Source organism: Anguilla anguilla, chromosome 18 (assembly GCF_013347855.1).
Source record: "Anguilla anguilla isolate fAngAng1 chromosome 18, fAngAng1.pri, whole genome shotgun sequence".
Classification (NCBI taxonomy): domain Eukaryota; kingdom Metazoa; phylum Chordata; class Actinopteri; order Anguilliformes; family Anguillidae; genus Anguilla; species Anguilla anguilla.
In genome coordinates this window covers 14,964,567-14,985,592 of record NC_049218.1, presented here as the reverse complement: position 1 = coordinate 14,985,592, position 21,026 = coordinate 14,964,567, and the positions used below count along the sequence as shown (strand labels likewise).

At 41.5% G+C, this 21,026-nt stretch overlaps 2 protein-coding genes across 3 annotated transcripts; one reads left to right on the top strand and one right to left on the bottom strand.

Annotated features, from left to right (window-relative positions):
• Positions 1-1,992: 1,992 nt before the first annotated feature.
• On the top strand, positions 1,993-14,383 carry hps1 (HPS1 biogenesis of lysosomal organelles complex 3 subunit 1). 2 transcript variants are annotated; one of them, XM_035400824.1, is made up of 18 exons: positions 1,993-2,171; positions 2,806-2,922; positions 3,580-3,714; positions 3,907-4,049; positions 4,985-5,093; positions 5,853-6,013; positions 6,272-6,371; positions 6,752-6,821; positions 7,485-7,546; positions 7,838-8,005; positions 8,703-8,882; positions 9,127-9,206; positions 9,503-9,634; positions 9,992-10,057; positions 10,311-10,455; positions 11,278-11,391; positions 11,746-11,828; positions 12,157-14,383. In XM_035400824.1, the coding sequence occupies exons 2-18, from the start codon at positions 2,806-2,808 to the stop codon at positions 12,317-12,319; spliced, it is 2,028 nt and encodes a 675-aa protein (XP_035256715.1). In that variant the 5' UTR covers positions 1,993-2,171; the 3' UTR covers positions 12,320-14,383. The 2 variants fall into 2 exon arrangements, with proteins under 2 accessions (XP_035256715.1, XP_035256716.1); XM_035400825.1 differs by lacking the exon at positions 1,993-2,171 and adding an exon at positions 2,222-2,412.
• Positions 14,384-14,540: 157 nt separating this feature from the next.
• st3gal7 (ST3 beta-galactoside alpha-2,3-sialyltransferase 7) lies at positions 14,541-19,342 on the bottom strand. The gene is made up of 7 exons (XM_035400826.1): positions 19,182-19,342; positions 18,846-19,019; positions 17,569-17,692; positions 16,773-17,104; positions 16,237-16,423; positions 15,732-15,872; positions 14,541-15,354 (listed from the first exon to the last, which is right to left on the bottom strand). Exons 1-7 carry the CDS (start codon positions 19,202-19,204, stop codon positions 15,118-15,120), a joined length of 1,218 nt encoding a protein of 405 aa, XP_035256717.1. The 5' UTR covers positions 19,205-19,342; the 3' UTR covers positions 14,541-15,117.
• Positions 19,343-21,026: the final 1,684 nt, after the last annotated feature.

Here is a 21,026-nt window from a genome sequence, read left to right as displayed (position 1 = left end):
TTCTCTCAGTTTAATATTTTACTGGTCTTTATTATGGTTCATTGGTGTTGTATTGTTTTATTTTTACTGACATCCTCAGCACTAACATGTTAATTGATATTCCCAATTGATATTTCTCTGAATCAGTGCAGTATCTCTGGATCATTTAGACTTGTATCTTTATGTTAGCGTCATTGCTATGTGCATTTATAGGGCATTGAATAGCACTGAATTACTTTTTTTTTAAATGAATACATTATGGCATGTACTATTTTGTGTAACCCCTCTGTATGGAAGTAAATATGGCACTTTGAAAGTTGACAACCATTGCTGGGGTAACAAGCTCCACTCACCCTTCATGTCACAGATGGACTTGAGGTATTCAAGGCCCAGTAACCTAGACCCAGAAATATGAGAGGAGTAAGTATTCCTGTCATTTTCTGCAGCTCCAAAGCAAGGCTACTTGGCTGCCCAGTACATTATAAAAATAACAACAAGCCCATTTCAATTTTCAGTTCAATTCTATTTGTATAGCAGTTTTCAGGGTACAGTGTGTACAATAAATCCTGCTACTACTGTCAGCAGTCACATCATCAATAAAGACAAGTGAGCCAGTTCCAGTAGCGGCTATACATGCCCAAGCCACAACACTACTTCCATCATGTATCACAGATGGTGAGGAGTGCTTTGGAGCATCAGCAGTTCCTTTCTTTCTCCACACTTGCCTCTTTCCGTGTCTTTGCTGCAGGTTAATAGTCATCTCATCTGTCCAAGGGCATAACTTTAGTTTGCATATTGGGAGGGGTTGAAATAAATAGACCATGAGAACTGCAACTCTCTACAGAGGTCTGTGGGCATACCCCCTGAAATAATTTTTTAACAGCTGTGAAATGATAGTCTCCAGTGAATTCTATGGGGAAGATACTATAAATAAGGGGATTACTGATCAGTATATCCCTACACCAATCCCATAATGAAATCCCCATCTTTATTATATAAAATTATTTTTCTTATCATCATGTTATATTATTGAGCTGTTGGTTTTTGGTCAGTTTTGTAATATTGGAAGGTGTTGTAACCAATCTTGAATTGTGTTCAGCAAGCCCATGACACTTCAAAAAAAAAAGGTTGTTGTAATTTTTCTTTGCCCTGACAAAAAAATCCCATGTACTGTTGGATCTGTGTCCGTCTGTTTGTAGCTACACCCCCACGAACAATCCACCACACGTTTTGATAATCAAGGCTAGTGGTGGATGCACAGGCCTACACATTCAAAATGGCTGAAAAATCTATTAAAATAAAGCCATCATATATATATGATATATATATCAATAATACCCTACGAGAAGGTGCATTTTGAACCAATTGGTGACCTCAATTTTAATGCAACAAAAGAGCATTACAGTACTCTAATTTTGAAGCAACAAAGACATGGACAAGTTTTTTTCATGTAGTGCCGGAATTTTTCTAATTTTAGCAATATTACTCAAATGATGAAAAGAACCCCTAGAGTAGAGATGTTATTTATTTGCATTTTAAATGAGAGATCTGAATCAAAAGTAACACCAAGATCATAGATGACAGCAGTTGAAGCAACGGAGATTTAATCTAGGTATATCAGCTTGTATCTCAGGGACTTGCGTCTAACCACCATAATCTCCATTTTGTCAGAATTCAGCGAGGGAAAGTTGTGAGACATCCATTCTTCTATGTCTACAAGGCAGGTGTCTATCTTTGACAGTTGAAAGACAACATCCAGCTCAACTGAGTGCCGTCTGCATAGAGGTGGAAGTTAATGCCATGCTTATGAATAACTTAAGCATAATGCCCAAGCACATATTATTTTGCCTGTTTTGTAATATTGGGATGGCGAGGGCTGGTACCTCCCGTATCCCCCATAAATGACGACCTTGATGCAGGTCTAATGATCTGTGGTTTAGGAAGCAATCTCTTTCTAGTTCTTATACAGTTCTGTGGTAGCAACTGTTGTATATGTCACGTGATCGCCAGGACACGTGACAGTTAGTCAACGGAAGTAAAGGGATGCTGTCCGTAAACTTGTAAACTAGTTTTGGACCCTGACAAAACTATTAGACAGTGTGAAGATATGTATTTTCACATATCTGCGTGTGTCAAGCCGATTACGAGAGACGAGATGAAATTACGCTAATCTGTCATCAGAAACGGAAAAGGTTAGAATTTACTGTTGTTCTACTGTATTTAGGGGGAACTAACTTGGCTAGCTTGTTTCGCTGTAGCGACCGGTTAGTTTAAGATGGCTTCTTACCTAAATTGCGTCAAGTTATTTATGCAAAAGTGGCCTGGTTAAACAAGTGCTAGTATTATTCGGCCGAAATAGCAATAGAACCATTTTTTTATAATTCCGAGAAGCAGAACCATCGATCAGTGAAAAAGCGGTGTGCAAAGACACGAGTAAGCTTGCTTTTTATAGCTCACGCGCTTCATCTTATGACTACAGAGTTAAGAAAAGAGCAGGCACAGATTATGAAATCCTTTCATCTGCAGGGCGATATTTCCAAAGAAATTTGGTTCACCGGAATTTGTGCGTGCCTCCAGCATGTACCATCTTAATCACAAATCAGATGCACAAATCTGAATAAATATATCAGACCACAGATCTCGCTGCTATATCTGCATACTATTCTCTTGTTGTACTGCAAAAGAAAATTAGGTTCTCGATATGATTTTCAAATTGGATTCACGCCGAAGACAGATTAGAATTTAAATTTATCGGGGATATCATACATGAGCTAGCTCTGCTCTTCAAAGAAGTTGTTTTGTGTTTGTGGTGTCTTGCTTCATCAGATGAAGTGCCTTCTGGTGGCCAGCGAGAGCGTGGACCTTCTGTTCTACTGGACAGACCGGGAGTTTGAACAGAATCTTCAGGAGCAGTATGGAGTGACTCACGAAGAAGGACATAAGGTGAATATTTCCTGCATTGCATATTTGTGGTTGGCCTTTTTGGTAACGTGAGAGCATCAGTGTGTAACCTATATCAGTGTGCACCCCACACACAGGTGAGCTCAAAAAGTTTATGGTACAAAATGTGGTGCCTAAATAACATTTGGGATTCTTCTCTATAAAAAATAAAAATCGCGGAAAATGCCTTGATGCGTTTGTCACGGCAAGTTTATGAAAGGAGGGGCTTAATTTGGCTGGCAAAGTGTATATTGCTGCTAGCATTACCTTACTATACATAGCGAGCTTAGCGAGAAGACTTGTCGGGCTATACCTCTTGTCTCGTTTTTCAGGATTTTTTTTTTTGTTCTGAGTGTCAGCTGTCTTTCCGTATTTGGATATCCCCCTTTTTAATGATGTGTGAAAGTCAGGTTGTCTGAAACTGCCTGCTGATTGGCTGAACAAAAGACAATAATAATTGGAAAGGATTTTAACAAGGAACTCATGCTGAGTTGTTAGTATTAGTTTGGGGACAATGCTATGACTGTCAGTACCGCAGATATGTGAATCATAATTCATGGTTTTGGGTTAACCTTAGATTTAAACTTTGTTTGACTCAGTGCTTGGTATAGCTGAGCACTGTGGGACCACAAGCTCAATGGCTCCTTTTCACACTGACAGCCTCCTGCGTTTGAAGACCGCATCAGCACACAGTTTGCCCCCATAATCATCTCCTGCAGCAGCATGATCGACAAAATCGACGACTGCTACACCTCCTTCACCACGGAAAACAACCACATCTATGTCCTTCATCAGGTACCTTGCAGAAACCGATAGAACTTTGTCAAGAAGTGTGAGGTGGGTGAGTCAATATATTTGTGAGCTGGGTGAGAGTGAGCCAGCCTGTCCTGTCTGTGAGCTGGGTGTGTGAGCCAGCCTGTCCTGTCTGTGAGCTGCCTATCTCTGCACATGGCATGTGATCCTGATGTGCGCATTGCTGTGTTGCAGTTCGATGAGTGCCTGTACATAGCTGTGAATGGAGATGGAGATGAGAAGGATGAAGACCTGAGGAGGAAGATCTATGTGATGAAGAAGCTGATGGAAGTGCACTTTGGGGTAGTAACACTCAGCAGCACCCACCTGAGGAAAGAGTAGGTTCATTGTGCATTTATTATATAAAATAACTTTAATTGCCTGTTTGTGTTATGTGGTGAGGTGTTGATTTCAATGCCTGCCTGTGGACTGCAGGTATAAATGACCTGCATAGCTAAATCTGGTACAACTGACTCAAGTTGTACACACTTTGTTCAGTCAGTCAGTAAATCAATCAATCAAAAACATTTAGCCAATACATTCAAATTTTATGCCTAATTTTCTTTTTTTCCAATTTGAAATGCTAATTTCATAGTTAATATCCTCCATTAAGCATTCTGCTACTTTTTCACTTTACTGTCCATCAGCTGAGCTGCTCAGTCATTGCAGTGAATTGTGGATTATTACCTGGCTTGAGGCTGCGGAACTTGACAGATATTCAGCTGGGTGTTTAATAGGATATTTCTATGTTTTCAGAGGTGAAGACTAGCTACCCATTTTCACCATGCCCCTCACATGTCCTAGTAAAGAGTTTAGCAGAGGGTCCAATTTCCCATTAACTAGTCTTGTTTGTTTACTTTTAAAGTGTCATGTTTGGGGAAACTTTCACTAGAATAAATGTAATAATCTGCTTGACAATAAAATTATATTATCCTTACAGTTACAAAATCAATCATCTGTACATGGGGGAGTTCTTGTTCTCTATCAGCTGTGATTTGGCATGGCGATACAAAATTCCTTTCAAACTTTTTTTCTTGAAAGCCATTTCATTTTTTTCTCTTGCCCCATGTGCCATAGAAATCATTGTCCATGGTGTTGGAGATGTTGCTGAAGTACTTTCTGAAGTACTTCCGTTACAGTGCCTAATCAGAAGAACAGTTTTGTTCAGCACAACCAGTCCACAAGTGGAACAAATAGCTAGAAGCACTATGGTAGCTGCTTGGAAGCAAGTAGCATGTAATTTATAGCGCACTAATCTCATCCGCACTTGTAGGCTCCGTCCCCAGGACACTGATCAGAGGAATCGCCTGTGGAAGAAACTGCAAGGCCTTCTGGGAACCTACAGTCAACTCAGGGAGCAGGACCAAAGCTTTCTAGTGGAGGTATGGTTCAGTGGCACAGAGAACACACTACTCGCTCTCTCTTTGCTGTTTAAAGGCATACTATGCAGGTTTTTTTTAGCCTTGCTGTGATCCTGTGTTTACAATCAGAAGTCTCCTCCTCTGTCTTTAACCCTGCCCACTCAATCTGAGTACCTCACCTAACATAGCTAGCTGGATAGCTCGAGGTAACGTCTGCTTGTCTTTTTGCTTCACTGTATCTGGGCTTCTTAGCTAGCAACCAAGCACACCCCTGAAATCTGATCCAAAACCAAGGCTCTGTAGGCACATCCACCTCTCCCCACACAGAAAAGAGCTGAACGCACAGAAAGGTTCAGAACACTTTTTAGAATAACAAATACAGGTAAAGCTGCACAAATTTGGCTTAAGTGCGTAAAGGGAGAGACTGCCGGTGCATCATCGATATGCCTTAGCATGGTTATTTTATAATATTTTTAGGGTTAAACTCCTGCATAGTATACCTTTAAAGAGGTCAGAAGTATTTCAAATGCATATATATTGAATATGAATTGGTATGTATTTCATTTGAAATGTTTTGCTTTTTTCTGCCTAGTTTATACATCCGTGCCATCTGCAAAAGGACCACCATTTTGATTGTAGTTTATGGATCTTTTTTGAAGAGTATGTTATAACAAAATACATTTTAGTGGATATTTTGCCCCAAGTTGATTCCATTTACACTTCACCCCCTCTGTTGCTTTCTTTGTCATCTCAGTTCCTCTCTGTCTGTTTCTGTTCCAGGCAGTGGAGAGACTGATTCACCCCACCCTCTGTGAGCAGTGCATCGAGTTCTTGGAGAAACGACTGGTCCATCAGATCAACAACAGCGTGGAGCGTGCTGGGGAGGAAGTTCTGCACGCCTTCATCCTGGTGCACACAAAACTGCTGGCCTTCTACTCCAGGTAGTGTGCCCTCCAGCAGGAGGCGCTGTTGCCCAACACTGCCAGCTGTTTTCTTTTTTCCTACTGACATTCCCAGAAGTTTTATCTTTTTTTATTATTAATGTAGACAGGAGCTTTATTGCTGAATGTTCTGTCCTGCAATTGGCTGTTGGAGAGTACAAAAGCTGTTCGTGCTTGTGACATAGCCAAAGCTCTCTGCCTGTGGGTGGAAAAAAAAGTTGGGAAAAATCGCACCTTTGTGTTTTCCTCCCTCCACAGCCGTAATGCCAGCACACTCACTTCCTCTGACCTGCTGGCCCTGATCCTGATGGTGCAGAACCGCTATCCTAGCAGTGAGCTTGAAGACCAGCTGTCTGAGGTAGGACAGGTCAGGTAGTGCCTACAGACCCCCCTCATGTGCCAACTCAGTTCCTCATTAACATTAACTTTCTCTTTGTATGTCACTTTGGCACAAAATGAGTATGTACTAGTCCATACCCTATATATAAGAAAACCTGTATGCTTTTCTTATTTTCTTATTGTAGCTTTTATTTATTGTATGCTGATTGTCTTGTATTTTATCAAAATGATGACATCTGAAAAAATAAGAAAAACAAATCATTGAATTGGAACCCCAAAAATATTTTGTTTCTCACACATTTGTGGGATACATTAAAGAGCAAGTTGAGTGTTTGTAAACTTTATTGTACAAAAAAACCCACCAGCAGTCCCCAACATTAAATAATTTTTGTTGCTTAGCATGAGGAGAACACTTTGGTGCCAGAGGTCTTCTACACTCCAGAACCTTCCCCCACTTCTGGGGCTTCAGGTAGGCCGGTGTACTAAACCATGGAAACAATTCCCAGCTTCCTAAATATTAAATCTCTGCAAAGGTACAGCGATTTTTAATTCATTCAAAAATATTTTCCATAATATGAAACTCCACAGCATCACATGTGCTTTGATTGGGCCAATACATTTGGGCTGGTGTCTTGATGTGAGTGTCAATACATCTACCAGTTTTCATCATTATAATTAAAAGTGTTTTGGGAAAAAATAATGTTAAATAATGTTTTGGCATTCTTATGAATCAACCTGAGCAACCTGACAAGAGCGTGACATCTTATTTTCAACTATTCCTTCAAATTAAGCGCTTTCTCTTAATTTTTGTATCTTTTCATTGTTATTTTCTTTTACTGTAGTGTCCTCTTCTTCTGTACTCTTAGTTTCTTTATTTCTTGTATGTTGATGCACTGCATATCAGGGCACAAAGTGTTCTGATCAATCTAGGATCAGAGTTCAGTATCCCAACATTATCCCTTGTACTCTAGGCTGAAACAGTAAAACTGTTCTGAGATCTGGGGCTGAATTTATAAAGTGTCTTAGAGTAGTAGATCTAGGATCAAATTTCCCTTTCCATATCCAGACCTTATCTGTTATGATCTGAAAGACAAGACTGATCCTGGGCCCCTTGTGTGTTCTCTTTTTGTAGGGGCAAGCAGTGGAGAGGAGAGCCAGACTCCAATCTTCCAGTTTGTTGATCCAGATATTCAAGTGTGTTCAGCTCCAATCATGTTTTGTTATATAAATAATAAATATATGAGTATATGTTACCATAAAGAATGCAGGCACAGATATGAGTAGGCGGAAGATGCTTTATGTACAGCTCAGCGAGGAGACCGGTGGGTGACAGATTGACCAGGGGGGCCAGGGGAGTCGACTGAAACCCTCTCATCCCCAGAGCCAATCGTGCACTGCCCTTCAGGACTGACAGACACAGTTCAGATTCCAAATGTATTACTGTAATAGAACTTGGTGAATAATTTTTGGTCACACTGATTTCAGATGGCAGAGGACAGCCTCCACACCCTGGAGGTCCCACCCCCTGATCCTGCAAACCCCTCTAGAGTCTTTCTGGAGGCCACCATCAAAGAAGGCTTCTGCCCCATGATGCCTCACAACATGTATTCCCTGCAGCTGTGGCCAGGCATCACGCTGGTGCTGCTGACTAAGGTCTGGCTTTATTCAAGCTTGTGCTTTTCTTTGCATACACTGTACACAGCCAATCAAATATTGTAGATTTGATGAAAAATGTAAACAGTACCATTGAAAGTTTAGTCGGATTAATGGCATATTCTGAATTCAAATGGAATGCCTTGGTACTTGCAGTATAGGATCCACAAGGTGGCAGCAATTAGCCATTGTTATGTATGCAGTGACAGCTCATGACCAGGAATTACTGTGTTCTACTGTCATTTTTACAGTTTACAGAGATACATTATATTCAGAATTATCTTTTTATTGCTGAATGAACCTCTAAATGTGGTGGGAAATATTTTTATCTCACTGTTAAGTCTCAAGCCAAATACATTTGGAGTGTCCCTTTTAAACACTGATCCCTTCTCTGTTACCCTCTGTGCTTTCTACCTGTCTGAATGAAGCAACCAGACAAAATCTGAAATACTGCCTCATCTGCATTTACTCCCTTGGGGATTAATAGCAAGCTGGGTGCAGTTCCTTTGGCAGCCATTTCTGTTTATTTGTTTATGTACACTACCTTTTCACACTTTGCTAATATTGGCGAAAGTTAGTGGCAAGCATAAGCTAACGGAAAAAGTTTGAACATGTTTCCAAGTGTATGTGGATGTTTGTGAACAGTGGCCTTGTCGAATGCAGCTGATGTCTTTACTCCCTGTCTCTGTGCCCTCAGATCCCCAACAGTCAGGTGGCCATATCAGTCTACTACTTCCTGGACACATTGGCCAGTCTGGAGAAGAGGCTGAGTGAGGGGGTGGAGGGATCTAGTGCCCCCCGCAGTCCTCTGCCTCTCCACGACCTCCGCAGCAAGATGGACAAGTTCATCCGCGCCCTGAGTGTTAGTGATGCGCAGGTCAGTGGGGTCAAGGGTCAAAGATTACAATTCTAGAGACAGCAGTCTTCCTCCAAAGATTTATTTATTACTAAATATCAATTTATATATGACATGAAATGTGTTCTTTTGGTGCCACAATCCAGGTACACATAGCATACTGAATACAGGCAGAATACGTCTATGTGTAATTTGGAGTTGAAATTTGTGAAAATATTCCCATTACAAACTGCCTTACAAACTTTATACACTTCTTCCTTTAAAGCTGGTTTCACAGCTGCAGATCACCTGGGCAGAGTTCAAACACAAGGCCTTCTCCCGGGGAGGTCCTGGGGTCAGTAAAGAGTGAGTACAGTTTCAGCCCTGTTTCTCCCAGAGTACTATGGTCACCAGCATCTGAGGAGGCAGGATTCAGTTCCAGAGGCCCTTCCAAAGCCTGGGATTGGCTGTAGAAAGCACTGACATGCACTAATTCACCCACTGCTAACACAGCTATGGGCATGTATGTGTATCAGTGCTGTGTCAGAAAAAAATAAAGCTCACTGGCATACAGAACCCCAGTGAGAGGAGCATTGTGTGTCGGTGCCTGCGTGCTGGTTCACTGTGTGTGCGAGCAGCGTAACGGCCCCTGTGCCCTGCAGGTTGCTGCCCTGCTGCCGGAACATGAAGATGCAGCTGTGTGGGCTGTTCAGGCAGTGCTTTGTCCTGAAGAGCACAGAGAACTTGCAGCGCCTGGCGCCCAGTCTGCAGGAGCGGTCTCTGGCTCTTGTGCAGTACGTATGCGCTTATGTGTTTTGGGAACTATTTGCATGGGTCTGGAGAGGGAAGAAAAACAAATGTATGTAAATAAAAATGCACGCATTGCATCCATGATCAATCACTAAACCCCCCTAGTCCACCAGCCACTTCTCCCCCTAGTCCATTGGCCACTTTCCTTTCAGCACAATTTGCTAATTAAGCACTGAATAAAAGTATTTTGTTGACAAAATAAATTAATCGTCGTGATAAATAATCGTGATCACATGCAGCCCTACTGATATTATGAAAACACCGGTACTGATTATGAAAGCGCTCATACACTGTCAGTCCTAAGGGAGCCAGTAAATCTCCTTTGTCCCTCACTACTATAGGGAAAAGCTGGTGGACTGGAAGGACTTCCTGCTGGTGAAGAGTAAGAGGAACATCACCATGGTGTCATATCCTGTCTGGGGCGATCCTGTGGCAGAAGGGATTGCAGGGAAAAGGGTTTAAGATGGTCAAGCAAAGCGGGTTGACCATGTGCATTGCTTGACCGTGGCCCATAATACATTGACCATGCTGCTATGTAAATTGTGTCTAGAAACATGTTCCTCGCTGTAGGGCTTTTCTATTTCTCTTCTGTATAAGCCTTTCTTGCACTCTACTGTATTTAGAGTTTTTGGGATGTGTCTTCCTTAATGCTATTTTCACATACCTGGAAGAGTTTCCTGGGCTGATTCACTTCATCTACGTAGACCGCACTGCTGGGCAAATGATTGCTCCTTCCTTTAACGTTACGGACCATTCCACCTCAGAACTGGGGAAGGGGCCCCTGGCACACTTCATCAAGAGTAAGGTGAGACGAGCGCAAAGACGATGCGGCACAAGGTCATGTTCGCTTGCAAGTCAATGGATATCAGCATCTGCTAGTTGTAGTCAGATTATAGTCCACCTGGGATCTCACTAGACATGTGCTGATACCGAACAACCTGAAATACATGAATGTGAATAATCAAGCAGGTTTTTTGAGACTTGAAACCTGAACTAGTTCATAAAATGAGCCAATCTGGAATAATAACTTCCAAAATGTTTATTTTATGAATCCTTTATTTTATCAGGAAGGTCCCATTGAGATCTTATACAGAGTGATGTACATGAGTGGAGAACATCATTGTATCTCTCAGGAATAAGAAATGTGATACGCCAATGCACAGAAGCTCATTAATAATCAACAAGTAAAATTAACCTAACAAACAACAATTTTTACTGTTAATTAAGTAAATTTCCACAAGATGGATATTCTATCTTTACATAGATATGACTATCATTACTCAAAGGAAGAAAGAAAAGAGAAGGTTATCTAGAGGGGGTCACGGGAGCTATGGTGCAGCCTGAAGAGGTTTGGGCAGAGTTTCCACTTCTGCCTGCAATGGGAATCTCATTCCACCACCTGGGGGTGGGCAGAACTGACAGATGTGACGTGGACGTGCAGGTTCAGAAATTATGGATGACTCCCAATCGCTTTCATCGTGAATTGATTTGCTCAAATGTAATCCATGTCGTATTCAGGTTGGACAGGAGGGGGAAGTGGTGTTTCACATTTTCAGCAAGCAAGGTGAGCAGGGCATTATTCCATCTGCAGCTTTAGACAGCCCCCATGTTCCTGTCCTTCCTGTAGGTCTGGAGTCTGGTGGGCACAGCACGGCACTATATGCAAAAGGGCTACTCCACTGCCACCTTCCGAGATGGAGACTATTACTTCTGCTACTTCCTGTGGTTTGAGAATGAGACGGTATGTGGCATCCCCTTCATCTGTGCTACTGGTGTGCTGGTGTTTTCTGAAGTAATTCTGTCAACCAGGCTATTGTAAGTTTGAATATGCAGCCTGTTAAGATCTTTTTTTTCCTATTTTGGACTAGTATCCTGTACTCTTAAATAAGTCCTTATTTCTTTAGAAATATATAGGGTACCAACGATGTTTAGGTATAATTTAAAATGTTAAATGTACAATAGGACCTATATGGATAAAATGTATTAAACAAATAACTTTGGTTAAGTACAACATTTTGCGGAACAAACAATTGTATTGTCTTGTCAGGCAGTGCTGTGCTGTATAATGACTAATGCAGTTTCACTGTCCCACCAGGGCTACAAGCTGGATGTAATAGACCTTCCTCTTCTCCCAGATGACTCCGCACCCATCGGAATGCTAGCATGGGATTACTACAGGTACTGAGATGCTAAATGCCAACAGTACTGATTGCACAGTATGTCAATTTTGTTCTAAAGAGAAGAACCAGACTTTAATATAAAGAGGATGTAAATAATATCTTATAGGCCACATAGGTTTTCTTACAACATTTTTTTCCCCTTTACTCCAAATTTGGCATAGCCAATCATGTTCTTATAGCTGCCTTGTCGCTAAACCATTCTTTACATTATAGTGTAATCTTAGTACTGTATTGAATCTGTACTGCACCCTGTGAGGTACTGGGTGGAACCCATATTGAAAGCTCTGTCAGAACTCTCACAGGCCCATGTTGAACTCTGTTGACAGGAAGCTGCTGAGGTACTACAGTAAGTACCACAATGGCGAGGTGGTGAAGTGCTATGAGCTGCTGACCATGCACTTGGGGGTGATTCCCAGCGACTACGTCCTGCAGCACTGCTGCCAGTTGGCCCGCAAGCTGTGGGAACCGTCCCGAATCCCACTGCTCTGATACCGCCTCCGGCCTACAGCCATACCTCCTACATCCTCCTGCTCTGATACAGCCTCTGGACTGCAGCCCCAACTCCTACATCTGCCTTCTTACGTGGGAATATCACCTGTTTTATGTATTTTTTTATCCTGCCATGGCCACATCAGTTCAGGAGAGCACACATGAAATGTGCTTAGAAACACAGCTAGCCACTGTGTCTTTTAAATTCTGCAGTGCTGTGGTTACTGCACCAGAGGACTGGACAGCAAGCACAGGCAGATTGTACTGACCAGAGGAGGAGCTACTGAGCCTTGTGCTTTGGCAGTACCCTGGTAGTGAAACCTTGCCTCCCTGGACAACAGTAGGGCCAGTAATGTATCTCCCTGCGAGACATCCAGCCACAGAAGGCACTAGCACTGTCGTGTATTCAATCAAAACTTGGGCGCCTGGGACCATCATTTTAGACTCATTGCATATAAACCTAGTCCTACCCAAATGGCATGTTAAGCAGGCCTCTTTTATAGCATCAGTCTGAAAAGCAGTCTGTGTCAGCAGTGAACCAGTTGCTAGCCACTGTTGAAGAACCACATCCAAGTGAACCCAACTCAATGCTATCGTTTCACTGCGGCGTGTCTCCCAATGGAGTTTTTAATGCTGCCTGCTAGCAGATCTTCAATTACTGTCATAAAGATGCTAAATGGCTACCTCACTTAAACGACAGTACTGTTCAACTCTTCTGATAAATGCAGCTGCAGTTGGTTGGAGTTGACCTCATTGTTGATTTGGACTACTCTTGCTTTCTAGACGGACAAGTTCAGCCATGAGAACAGGCCTTGATCAGTTAAGTTGGGTACACTTGCATGGGGACAGTTGAATGATAGGTACCTTTTGATGAGGGTCAGGAACCCTGTTCCTGATGGGCTCAGTCTTTCTCTGAATTTCATGCCAACTAAATCTTAATCATTTAATAAGCAATGACTTAACTAAGCCAGGATTACTGCTGATATAGATATGAACCTCCATGCACAGAATTCCACATTCCTGCGTGCCTGATGGTGCTGAATTTCCTCTAAGAAATGCAAGCAGTGTGTTTGTGTGTGCGCGCGCGCGCATGTGCGTGTGTGAATACATACCACTTCCATTTTTTTTTTTTGCACTCGTAGACAATGAGCTGTTGTAATGATGAATTCAATCTTAGAAGCAATATAACTTGGTACTGATTAGTAAATGCACTTTCTTTCCTGTAGCTGCCCTTATAAATTTGTTATGAATAGTACTGTCACTGGAAGCAGTCTTAGTGGGCATCTTGAAAGCTGGAAAAGATGCATAATACAGTTTTTCTTTTCAGGTCAGCAGTCAGAATCGCAGCATGCTGACTTGCTGAGATTTTTAAAATCATGTTGGTCTAATGTTTCTTAAGATATTTTTCTCTCCAGTTTGAAATGCTCTACACTGGAGGACTGTGGCATTTCACAGTCCTCCAGTGCATTGGCAGGGCACAGGGTGGCGTGTGCATTCTCCTTTGAATGCACCAGAGAAATTGTCAGACTGCACATATGCCTGAGGAGGTGCTGTTGAGGCATGAGATATGGATATCCTGCCAACTGAAAACCTCCCTACCCAGGTGATGCTGTGACCAATCACGTTTTACAGCTATTTGCTATTTGAGTTTGCAATGACACATTCTGTCCTGTCCACAGAATGCATCACTGGGTCCTTTACTTAATGTGCAGCTTGGTAGCACCTGTCGGATATGTTTAATTGCTTAAAGTTCCAAGGTCTACATTCTAGGGTTTGCACTGGATAAGATCCTTTCTATAGCAGCTCTGTTAATGAGTCACCTCTCATTTCTTAAGTCAGTGTGCTGCACTTTGCGTACCACGGTACAATACATATATTGATTTGTTCAGTCTTGTTCCAGCTGTCTGCACAGTATTTTTTGAAGTGCATGCTTGCATTCCAGTGACAAAGACACTTGCACAACAGAAATGTATTAATACTATATCCACTGTAAAAGTCTATGGTATATTGCATAAATTCCTTAATATATAAAAATATATTAAATGTCTTTTTTGTACAGGCATAGATTCATTGTTTTATTTTTCAACTTGTCCGGTGTTTGTTGAAATTGTATTTTGGATTATTAACACTGATTTCTGGTTATGGTTCATTATAAAATGATGAAAACTATGAAAACTATTCAGGCGCTGTTAAATTTGGAGTAGTAAATTTCACAGCTTGGTCAGACCACATTTTTTATTAGAATGTTTAATGTATTGATATCTGTCGAGATATGAAGGAAACTGAACCAAATATGGACAAAAGTGTAAACAAACATACCATACCTTTAACTTTCAAGTCTTAGATAATGTCCAGGCTTATTCATGGATCACTTATAACAACATGTATAACTTCTAGACTGATACAGCATTTAAATATTTGTAATATTTTCAATACAATGGAATTGTTCCAGCAGTTCTTTATATAAATATATAAATTACACACATATAAATTATTACTGCTGTCTGAAGCACCTCCTGGCACAATTCAACTATTTCATTATTGAGACGGCGTGCATGGTTGGGTGGTGTATAAGGTCCTTGGTTGTGGATTTCACTGATTAGTGATTTCTTTGGTTTCTTTGCCTCTGCCCCCCCCCCCCCCCCCCCCAAATGCGTCAGAGGACACCCTGATGCTATTGCTTCCCCCCATAGACCCAAGCCATCTGCCGATGCCAGGTGAACTGCCTGTACTGGGGTTGGGAGCTAAAAGTGATCTAGGGTCAGTCAGAGCTGGGCAGGTTGGGGTGGTTTGGCTGGTCACAGTGCCCCCGTGAGGTCGTTCACTACTTGAGCCATCACTAGCTCCCTGAGGAAGAGCTTCTCCACGCTGATGTCGTGCACCACCTGTGACCGCATTGCGTCCATGTGTAGTGACTCATAGTAATGCAGCGGGGCATCAGGACGCGTAAGGTCATACCCAAACCCTGCCAGGCTCACCTCATCGCACAGCTGCAGTGCCATGACAACCGCACTGGTGCCAAGGGTGGGCATCGTCTGCAGAAAAGAAAAAAAAGAAAAAACACGAATATCTCTGCCACTGTGTCCACAGGAAGTTGGCTTTAAAGATGAGCATTCTACCATCAGCTGACTGAGTTCATAATGTGCTTTTCACAAATTCCCTGCCTCTGATTGAGACATTAAAGCACAGTGCTGGTTGGATACCCCCCAAACAGCCACTGATTTTAATGTTAAAAACTCCACAGTGCAAATCTCTATCTCTTCCATCAAACTATCACTGCTGCTTTATGAATTGTGAATCTGCACTGAATTCTTGTTGGGCCATACTTAAGGCACAGTGACACTCCTAGACCCTACAGGTAAACTTTAAACTGATTAAGGAATAGCAGTGGCAGAGGTGGGGGGAAGATCACCTGTCTCGGCTGCTTGGTATATGCCTGTAATGCCAGGCCAGTCTGCAGGATGATCTCCGGATTCAGGATCCGGAAATTTTCAGGTTGAAGAGGGATGGAGTCCACCACTTCCCGCCAGAACCAGAGCTTAGACCACCAGTCCTGGTAAGACCACAAATCACCCTAAAATAAGTCCTGTCCAGTTACAAAAGTACTAAAGTTATGCAGTATTTACAATATACCCATCTTCTAGAAATCAGTTTCCCTTCTGGGAAAAACTTCCCACTTCACTTTTTCTCCACCTTGAGGCTAATTTCACTTAAATTCTGTCAATTCAAAGAATGAATTGAAATTCAGTTCCTTCACAGAACATTTTGGATTATCTTTAAAATTCTTGAATTTAAATTTATTTTGTGAATTGACTGAATTTAAATAGAATAGACTCCAACCCTTAACTTTAAAGAGCCTGCAGGGTCTTGACAAGTGGTTTTTTTTAATTTTTTTTTATAAACAAGCTGATGCCCACCAATCGTTCCTTGGACACAACAGAGGCCAGCCAGTCCAGGTCTAAGCCCTTGAACACCACAAGCACCACCAGGGAAGTGTTCCGGTACTCTCTATATGAACGCGGGGCTCCTTCAGGGTACATCAGACGGATGGTGGTCCTGGACCCAGCGTCTCTCTCAAAGCCATATACAGGTGCGTTGTTCATCCTACCAGGAAATGACACGAAATGCAGGCAGTTTTATAATCACTCAGCAATTACCTCTCTGACATTAATCTGTTGTGTTCTTTATAAGTTCAGACCAATACATTTAGTTTTTAAAAAATAGTTTTTAGAAGGGTTTGGTAGTGTTTTTGTGAGACCAAGTCATCTGACAAACTAATCCAACTAATGCAGGCAGAAGGGGGTCCTACCCAGCACTAGAAAAACTATATGTGGATTAGACCATTGGTGGTCTTGTTGGAAAGGTTGTTTGCACTACTGAAACTGGTTGGAGGTACAATGTACAGAAGTTTCCACTTAGATGAAAGTGGCACCACTTCAATATATTTGCTCACCTGATGATGATGTCATACTGATCGATGTGGGCCCCCAGACCCCTACCCTGCAGAACTCCCCCACTCCCCACCACCACGCAGCGGCTGCAGGCCCCTCCCCCAAACCTAGGGGGTGGGCCAGTCTGGGGCAGCACCTTTAGAGCCCGGTCAGCCCTCTCCTCGCTACCCTGCAGTCCCAGGGGAGGGGGGTGTGTCCAGGGGGCATGGGCTTCCTGCAGGAATGCCCGGACCCCCGGCAGCCTCGGGCACAGAGCCGTCGCCCGGAGACGCTCCCCACACCAGCCCAGCCTGCATGCCCGTGACAAGAATGCAGCTGAACGGTTCAGCAACACCTGTGGGCATAGATAGGGGTGTCACAGACCAGGGATAATAACCATTGATTTTGCTCAGTCAGGGATGGGTAGTATTTCATATAAATGTTTCTGAATATATATATATATATATATAGTATGTATATAATATCAAAAATATTGCTGATCTCTATTTTTGTAAGGTTTAAACCTCTGTACCAACTGCAAAACAATCTACACCTCCATCGTTTTGATCATAGTTTGTATGCTCATGTCCACACACAATGCAACATGAACTAAACTTCTGCAAGTAAGGAACACCTTTATTTAATTCATTAGGTCAGATCTCTTTACAGAGGCACTGGTCAAAACCAAGGACAAAAATGTTGTAATCAGTAACACGTTTTTTTCATAACATGCCCATGATTTTTCTCCTTGTTTGTTGAGTAATGACTATATGTTAAAAATCTGTGTTGATTAGATTGTCGGGCAGCTCTTCCATGTACCGTGTCTCTGTTCTGTGCGCTTCCATTATCCCAAACAAGTTGTTCCTTGGCTAAAAAAGCAGGGAACAGCACAGCTGAGTAGCAGCCCAACAGCAGGATCAGACTCAGCCACAGGTTCCTCTCCCTAGTGCAGAGAATAGGCAGCATGAGGCTCTAGTCTTGAAAGTTCGCTTTTATGTATATCACCAGAAATGGCATTTTTCATAACAAATTCATTTTTAAAAAATTCTTCCTCTTTTCTCACCAATTTGTAATGCCCAATCTTGCAAATTCTGCAACACTCGTTACAACCTCAGTTGTAGACAAAAATGCGCTCTCCTCTGCGGAAGATTCTCTCCTTCAAATTATGTGATGTCAGCTCCTGCTGCGTTCATTATGTTGTTTTTGAAATGAAAACAAAAATAATTACTCCAAATATATACGGACCCTAACTGTAGAACCAGTAAATATTCAAAGCTAGCAATGAAGCAATGTGCTTATGATTGCTATGTTCTTAGCCAACCAAGTAGTAAATAAATGTAGGAAGCAAAATTGTTGCAACGATCGATTTCACAAACAATTAATTTTGAGTTTGATGTGAAAATGCAAACCATTCAATTCCTGAAGAGATTCACAAGACTGGGGCTGCCATGTCAGTGTAGTCACTTGATCAGTTACCAATGGCATTCTGAGCCACGGGGGTACAGATATAGACACCAGATTGGAGACAGGGCCCCATAGGATTTCTATTATAAAAGGTATTCAATTTTTATATTTTCCCAAAACATCTGAACTAAAACAATCATTGCTTCACAAATGAAATGTATGAGCACAAACAATAATAACTATTGACCGATTGGTTGTCAAAGCAGCTTAGTTTTCTATGTTGATTTAAATGGGTAGCTCTTTTGCACTCAACATGCGCAGTAAAGGCTGTTTCTCCCTACACTACCTGACCCTGCCTACCCTTTTCAGGGTATTTGTTCTTTGCTAGGGGTACACAACAAAGGCTGATCTATTTCAAAAAGTAAAATTCCTGCCAAGCGTTTCTTCTACCCATCAACTCAGCCATCTGATTTCAGTAACTGGTTCTACCTCCTGGCTGAAGAATTCTGCAAATTAGCAAATCCACGTGATTGGAACATATAGTTTACTGTCATTACCTGCATTTTCCATGAGCGTGGGATTTTATAAATTTTCTTTTTAAACCCCTTTAGCCTGTTTTATCCACAATAGTCTGTCTCGCAATTACGTTTAGGCAAAACTGACACACCCCGACCCCCCGCCAAATAGTTTACCTGCTAATGAAGAATTTCCTGGACTCTGTCTTGCTGTTTATACCTGCTGCTTGCTCGGTATCCCTCGCCAACACAGGCAAGCCGTTGTCCTCTGGATCTTTAACGCCAAGTTTTAAAGCAACCATGGCGCTTAATGTTTGGCCACGTAACTCATAAATGTAGTCTTGGCAGTTCCTTTAATAACAAGATGACATGGTAAATGTTTACGAATTTAAACTCTCGATTGGCCTCATTATATTCGAATTAATATTGAAACCATTTTCCGGAGCCTGACTAAAAATATCGGTTTTCATAGTCTAATTTAGAATATATATTAGGGGGGAGAACATTGCCTACCTGTTTGTTCGTATGCTTCTCATTTTGTGAGGCTGAGATGAAGTTTTATATGTTCCTATTTTTGAGTAAATGGATACAGGTTATTGCCTCGCTGAACAGCTCGTCTTTGTTCTCGGGCGCCATTGGACTCTAGTTTCATCTTTAGTTAAACAGGTTAATGATTCACAAGCTTCGTTCAAATTAACTTCAGTCTAGATTGTGCGTAGTTATATATATTGCATGCGGCGTGTGTAGATTTACAATTAATGACATATAATGTAGTCATTTAGCGGATGAGTGCTTGCTATTTATACTGTTTATAGTATTACTCCTAGTAATATTTTAATTTTTTTTTTTTAAATTTGGTTCATACGGCTGACATTATAACGTTTAGGATATTGTTCACCTCTTGGAGTATTCAGTTGGTGACGAACATGTTATGCACACAGAACCATGCATTGTGATTGGTTGTCAAGTATGAGTTACAGTCCTTTTCACACATGGACGTGAACGCGCACGTCAAGCTATACTCTACGAAGTGTCTCCGCGTTTCTTTTGATTAATTTTTCCAATTAAAATTAAAACCGTAATACTGTGGATTCTGATAGGCGCGTAGCTATACTATTAATTGTTGACTGTTCTATTGACTATGGTGGAACATAAAATAATTAAAGTCACGATGTTGAACACGGTCTTTTTCGTTGTAAAGGAAGTAAGCAGGCAGAGTAACGTTCTCGTTGGGATGTCACTCGTGTCATGAATCGGAGTGCACGGTCTGACACTCAAAATTCCTCTGCAGTGTTAAAACATGTTCCGAACATACCGGAGGTCTTCACAATTATGTCATAAATATAGGCCTATATAATAGGAATAATTATTAGAATCATCCAGAGAAATTTTGTCAGGAAAGAAGGGGAGTCAAATTGTTGTAGGTGCAATTTTGAAGCACCCCCACTTTGTCAGTACTGGTAACAAAAGATCATATCATGTTCTCCAAAAGTATGTTAGCATTATTGTGAAATTATTGTTTTTGCTATATATTTTAGATACTTGAATTTGAGTACAGACAATTGGCTTTTATTTCATGGTATATACATGCATACAGTGCCATGAAAAAGTATTAGTAAGTGAGCAGTGACTGTCTAGTTTTTTATAGCCTTTGTTTTCATCCATGGAGATTGCATTTGGAGGCAGAAGGCATGCACCATTATGAACACCAGAGGACTAACTAAACCAGAAAAATAACAAATTTGTAAGCTGAGAAGAATTCATTCATTCAAGAGTTCAGTAAGAAGGACAGCACAGGAACTGGGTAAATCAGGTTCAGCAGTTTGGAAAGTCCTGAGAAAGAAACAAACCTCTGGTGGGCGCTGAAATAAGCACTGTACAGGTCAACCAAGGAAGACGACTGCAGTTGATGACAGAATAATTTTAGGAGCTGTGAAAAACCCTAAAATAACAGTCAGCATTTCTGCTATGTACTCCCTGTGACATTGTCACACAATGTTACATAGATATATAGCCATTTTATTTATTATTCTTGCACATTGTGATGGTTTACCGCAATGTTAATGTAACACGTTTCAGTACTGCATCGCTTAATATTTGTGTGGCAGTCAGGAGACACCCACCGGATATGGATGTCACTAATATAAAATAATTAAAACACTGTTTTCAGTCAAAATTGAGGTTTAACCATAATCTGACAGTTTAAATCCTGTACTGAAAAAACTGACAAATTCGTTGGAACAAATTATTGATGAGATTGTCCCTCCTGGCCATGGCAATGAAGAATGCATCACCAACTGGATGTGTTCCACTTTAATACAGTAGTTCAAAATCTAACATAGTGTTCCATTCTAATTG

Excerpts from the sequence above, each read along its gene's own strand:
- hps1 (XM_035400824.1), top strand. The coding sequence starts at position 2,806 with ATGAAGTGCCTTCTGGTGGCCAGCGAGAGCGTGGACCTTCTGTTCTAC. Across the intron at positions 10,456-11,277 it reads CACACTTCATCAAGAGTAAG|GTCTGGAGTCTGGTGGGCAC; the intron begins GTGAGACGAGCG and ends TCCTTCCTGTAG. Across the intron at positions 11,829-12,156 it reads CTAGCATGGGATTACTACAG|GAAGCTGCTGAGGTACTACA; the intron begins GTACTGAGATGC and ends CTCTGTTGACAG.
- st3gal7 (XM_035400826.1), bottom strand. The coding sequence starts at position 19,204 with ATGAGAAGCATACGAACAAACAG. Across the intron at positions 17,105-17,568 it reads GCGCACAGAACAGAGACACG|GTGTTGCTGAACCGTTCAGC; the intron begins GTACATGGAAGA and ends CTATGCCCACAG. Across the intron at positions 16,424-16,772 it reads CAGTATGACATCATCATCAG|GATGAACAACGCACCTGTAT; the intron begins GTGAGCAAATAT and ends ATTTCCTGGTAG.